The sequence below is a fragment of the Ammodytes marinus genome (assembly GCF_949987685.1).
Source record: "Ammodytes marinus genome assembly, chromosome: 23".
NCBI lineage: Eukaryota > Metazoa > Chordata > Actinopteri > Uranoscopiformes > Ammodytidae > Ammodytes > Ammodytes marinus.
In genome coordinates this window covers 22,067,524-22,072,523 of record NC_137227.1, presented here as the reverse complement: position 1 = coordinate 22,072,523, position 5,000 = coordinate 22,067,524, and the positions used below count along the sequence as shown (strand labels likewise).

General features: G+C 41.2%; 2 protein-coding genes across 2 annotated transcripts in view; both read left to right on the top strand.

Moving 5' to 3' along the window:
- Window positions 1-1,214, top strand: part of cnga1b (cyclic nucleotide gated channel subunit alpha 1b) — a gene marked incomplete at its 3' end in the record, with an annotated part of 6,439 nt that extends 5,225 nt beyond the window's left edge. Inside the window, exons 12-13 of the mRNA XM_080051866.1 lie at window positions 61-236; window positions 1,002-1,214. Of these exons, the coding sequence (XP_079907992.1) occupies window positions 61-236; window positions 1,002-1,214 (389 nt within the window). The remainder of the gene's footprint in view (window positions 1-60; window positions 237-1,001) is intronic.
- Window positions 1,215-3,080: 1,866 nt separating this feature from the next.
- nfxl1 (nuclear transcription factor, X-box binding-like 1) overlaps window positions 3,081-5,000 on the top strand; it is a 21,514-nt gene continuing 19,594 nt past the window's right edge. The window contains exons 1-3 of the mRNA XM_080051990.1: window positions 3,081-3,114; window positions 4,400-4,511; window positions 4,804-4,979. Of these exons, the coding sequence (XP_079908116.1) occupies window positions 4,447-4,511; window positions 4,804-4,979 (241 nt within the window). The 5' untranslated portion in view covers window positions 3,081-3,114; window positions 4,400-4,446. The remainder of the gene's footprint in view (window positions 3,115-4,399; window positions 4,512-4,803; window positions 4,980-5,000) is intronic.

The window sequence follows — 5,000 nt, the reverse complement described above, 5'->3', positions numbered from 1 at the left end:
CACACCCTCCCTCCCACTCTCACACACACACTAACATCTATATTGTCTTTGTTTTCACAGGCAGTAAAGCAGGAAACAGACGCACGGCGAACATTCGTAGCATCGGTTACTCCGACCTGTTCTGTCTGTCCAAAGACGACCTCATGGAAGCGCTGACGGAATACCCCGACGCCAAGGCCATGCTGGAGGAGAAGGGAAGACAGATACTACTGAAGGATGGGCTACTGGACCTGGAGGTATGTACAGGGGGGGAGACAGGGAGACAGACAGACAGGGAGACAGACAGGGAGACAGACAGACAGACAGACAGACAGACAGACAGACAGGGAGGGAGGGAGACAGGGAGGGAGGGAGGGAGACAGGGAGGAAGGGAGGGAGACAGACAGACAGACAGGGAGGGAGGGAGGGAGGGAGACAGACAGACAGGGAGGGAGATAGACAGGGAGGGAGGGAGGGAGGGAGGGAGACAGACAGACAGACAGACAGACAGACAGACAGACAGACAGACAGACAGACAGACAGACAGACAGACAGACAGACAGACAGACAGACAGACAGATAACCCTGATGCCAAGGCCATGCTAGAGGAGAAGGGAAGACATATCCTACTGAAGGATGGGCTACTAGACCTGGAGGTATGTACAGGGAGACAGACAGACAGACAGACAGACAGACAGACAGACAGACAGACAGACAGACAGACAGGGAGGGAGACAGACAGGGAGGGAGACAGACAGGGAGGGAGACAGACAGGGAGGGAGACAGACAGACAGACAGACAGACAGACAGACAGACAGACAGACAGACAGACAGACAGGGAGGGAGACAGACAGACAGGGAGGGAGACAGACAGGGAGGGAGACAGACAGACAGACAGACAGACAGACAGACAGACAGACAGACAGACAGACAGACAGACACACACACACACACACACACACACACACACACACACACACACACACGTACACGTTTATCTATTTCTTTATTCATATTCCTAGGTGGCGGCTCAGGGCCCCGACCCTAAGGAGATGGAGGAGAAAGTGGATCGTATGACGAGCTCTCTGGACGTTTTGCAGACGCGTTACGCTCGTCTCTTGGCCCAGCAGGAGTCCACACACAGCAGGCTGAAACACAGGGTCACCAGGCTGGAGGGGAAGCTGCTGGAACAGACAGGTGTTCTAACTCCAATTACTACACCTGGGACACCATAGAAGAAGTAGATTTTTTTTTTTTTTTTTTCAAACTTTAGTTACAGAAGACAGCAACACACTCTGGGCCCGATACATAAATACCCAGAGTTCCAGTCCCCATACTTCCCTGCTTTTTATTTTAATTAAAAGGTTACGCACAAAAGCTTTACAAAGTGCTGTAGGCCTATAAATGAAATCCATAAAAAATAAATAATAATATCATCTTCAGTCCACTCACAGCAGACTGAAACACAGGGGTTGCGTTCCGAATCGCATACTTTCTACTATATAGTATGTAGAAAAAAGATTTAGGATGTCCCGATTCTTGTGGCCAGATTTAGGATGGTTAGAAGTACCCGGATGTCCTACTTCATGCGGCCAAGATTGTTAGTGTTGAAAAGTGCATCCTATTTGGGCGATTCTGACCCACAATCCAGTGCGCACGTGAAGTGACGTCACATCGACGAAGCCTCCATATGAAAACAAACGGGGATGCGACGGATATAAAAGCAAAAGGCAAGATCAAGGCGCAATGTTATGATGAAATAAGAGAGTAAAGTATGTCCCAATAGTATGCCTACTGCATCCTAACTAGATTCTTTTTATCGTCGGATGTAGTATGTAGAATAGAAAAAAGAAAGAGTATGCGATTCGGAACGCAACCAGGGTCACCTGGCTGGAGGGGAAGCTGCTAGAACAGACAGGTGTTTTAACTCCAGTTACTACACCTGGGACACCATAGAAGAAGATGGACACAGGAAGTTGAGGGGAATGTAAAATTGTCCTTGCGTTACAAATTGCATACTTTTTCTTTTAACTGTTATAAGCATTTTGCTACAATTGTGGGTCAGAATCGCTAAACACTAAAAATCTCGGCCGGATCTAGTAGACATCCAAGTATTTCTAACCATCCTAGATCTGGTCACAAGAATCGGGACATCCTCAATCTTTTTTCTACCAAACTAAATAGAAAATAGTGTAGGGACAGGAACACAGGGTAGGTTAATAAAAAGGCCATTTGTTTCCTGATTTTAAGCTTTTATAGTTTTATTTTATTTTAATTTTTTAGATATAGTGACATTGTAGCTATGATGCTGATTTATTAATGCTACTTATTCAGGTTCTTTCAGCTTTCATCCAAAATGCTTGACATGGTTTTTGCTTCTTATCCGTGTCACTACTTTGTGTAAATAGTCGTTAAGCTTTGCAATAATGAAGAAATAAAGATATTTTATAACAAAAAACAGAGGAAACTCTTTCTCTGTACGATGCACATTTTCACTCTTATCTTACATTACAAAATTGATATCTTTCTTATACTTAAAAAAAATTAGATGTAGACTACCTCTAGTTTAGCACAAAATGTACAGACACGGGATAATTTAATATTTACTTTTGTATATCTATCTATCTATCTATCTATCTATCTATCTATCTATCTATCTATCTATCTATCTATCTATCTATCTATCTATCTATCTATCTATCTATCTATCTATCTATCTATCTATCTATCTATCTATCTATCTATCTATCTATCTATCTATCTATCTATCTATCTATCTATCTATCTGTCTATCTTTTAAATTTAAAATATTTTTTAATTTATATAACTTCTTTATTAGTTTTAATACATTTCCTTATTTTAATTCTACAGAATAAAAAAGATACATTTAAATAAATTATTCGTATTTTTTCCGTTCATTTTAATTATGAATGAAACGTCCAGCTGTAGCAGTTGACACGTCGCACAGTCGCACTCCCTACGTGTCGCTATGAACGCTGGGATTTGTAGTTCTCTTCCACGCGACTTCCCGTTAACTCTATTAGCGGCATTCGCTCTCCATGACTACAAGTACCGGCGTGCACTGCGGCTAGGAGGCTTCTGCGCATGTCAACCAGGCGGCGGACTCCACTAGAGGTGTGTGTTACACAGAATAGCTCCTTCATATACTTTTCTCTTGGTATTTTAACGTTTAAAATTCCACTTGCATCAGCTCACGTGCACTTTTATGAATTAATACATTCCCTTAGCATGACGTCACGTTTGTTTATAAGCTAGTTTGACTGACAGCAAGCTAGTTAGCTCATTGTAGCTAACCGGCTAAAATAACTTGATTTTCTTTGTATTATAACCTGAAAACAGTGAAATGCTAATATTAATGTGTTCATAATGCATCATAAAGTGAAGCTTGACGTCATTGCTGTGTTGTGACATAATACGGAGCCACTGCACCAACGTTTATACCTAATAATAACACCTGAAGTAGCAGAAATATGAGAAGGCTGTGTGTGTGTGTGTGTGTGTGTGTGTGTGTGGCAGACATATGAACAGGATATGTGACTGTATGTACACAATGTTCCTATGAGCTCAGACTAACAGTGAATTTGACACAGCTATTAATTTTTAAACTTAATTTTAGTAAAATCAAAGTAGAACCTAAAGGACTCAAAATAACAGTATTTGTTGTTTAGCACAACGTACATGGACAGAGAGAGAGAGTGTGAGAGTGTGAGAGTGTGTGTGTGTGTGTGTGTGTGTGTGTGTGTGTGTGTGTGTGTGTGTGTGTGTGTGTGTGTGTGTGTGTGTGTGTGTGTGTGTGTGTGTGTGTGTGTGTGTGTGTGTGTGTGTGTGTGTGTGTGTGTGTGTGTGTGTGTGTGTGTGTGTGTGTGTGTGTGTGTGTGTGTGTGTGTGTCAAACTGGACAGAGTGTTCTCTAAAGGTCCCCCAGTCAAAAATCTGATAATGTTCTGAGGCTGTGCAGTACTTATTAACAGAGGCTCTCCCACTACCAGACAGTTCACAGTCAAATACTGTATGTTGAGCTGATTGAAAGCAAAATACACGCTATTCTTTTTCTTTATTCAAAAGATTTGTTTGGCATTTTTTTTGCTTTTATTAGACAGTGTGTAGAGACAGAGATGAAATGTATCAGAGAGGGGAATGAGAGAGGGTCATTCTAACATTGTAACCAACACTTTTAAAACAACATACAGGTGAAACTCGAAAAATTAATTAAATTAGATTTCAAAAAAGAGCTTTTCCATGACATTCTAATAATATGAGTTTCACCTGTACATCAACCACGTATTGCAAGATTTTTTTTTTTTGTCAAAAAATTAAAACTTAAAAAAACAAAAAGTGATTGTCGTTCCTTAACTGGAGCTGAACAGTTTAAATAGTAAAATGATTTCTCCTTATTGTAGTATATTACAGAGGTTGTTGCCGTGGAGAGATTTAGGAGGCTGTTGCCATGGAGCCGGCATGGCGACAGCAGGGACGGGGGCGTGGCCGAGGACAGGAGGCTCAGGCTGATAGGTAAAGTTTATGTCTCTATCTTCATTTCAATTTTTTTTCTTTTTTTTTTTTTTTTACTTTATTTTAAGATTTTTTATACACACAATACTCTAAAAAAGTAAAAAAAAAAACAGAAGATAAAATGTAATGTACATTTATTTTAATGTGAAGCTTGTACTGCATGTGACATACATATAGGCCGGCCTATTAAAAAAAAGATATAGATATAGTACAATTTTTTTAAATTTTTTTTCTTCGATTTTTGCAAATTATGTATTGATTAAAAATGTATTCTTTCCACTGCCCCATAAAGGACCCGCCCCCCTCAGAGAGAGAGAGACAGGCCAGGAGTTAACCCTAATCAGAGGCAGTCAGACAGGCAGACAGACAGGCCGGGGGTTAACACAAACCCTGCTGCTCCTACCGGGGTCTGGGCTGCTGGAAGAGGAACGAAACACAAGTCTGCTCCAACCCCTCAACCTCAACACGGTGAGAGACAGTCTGATGAAA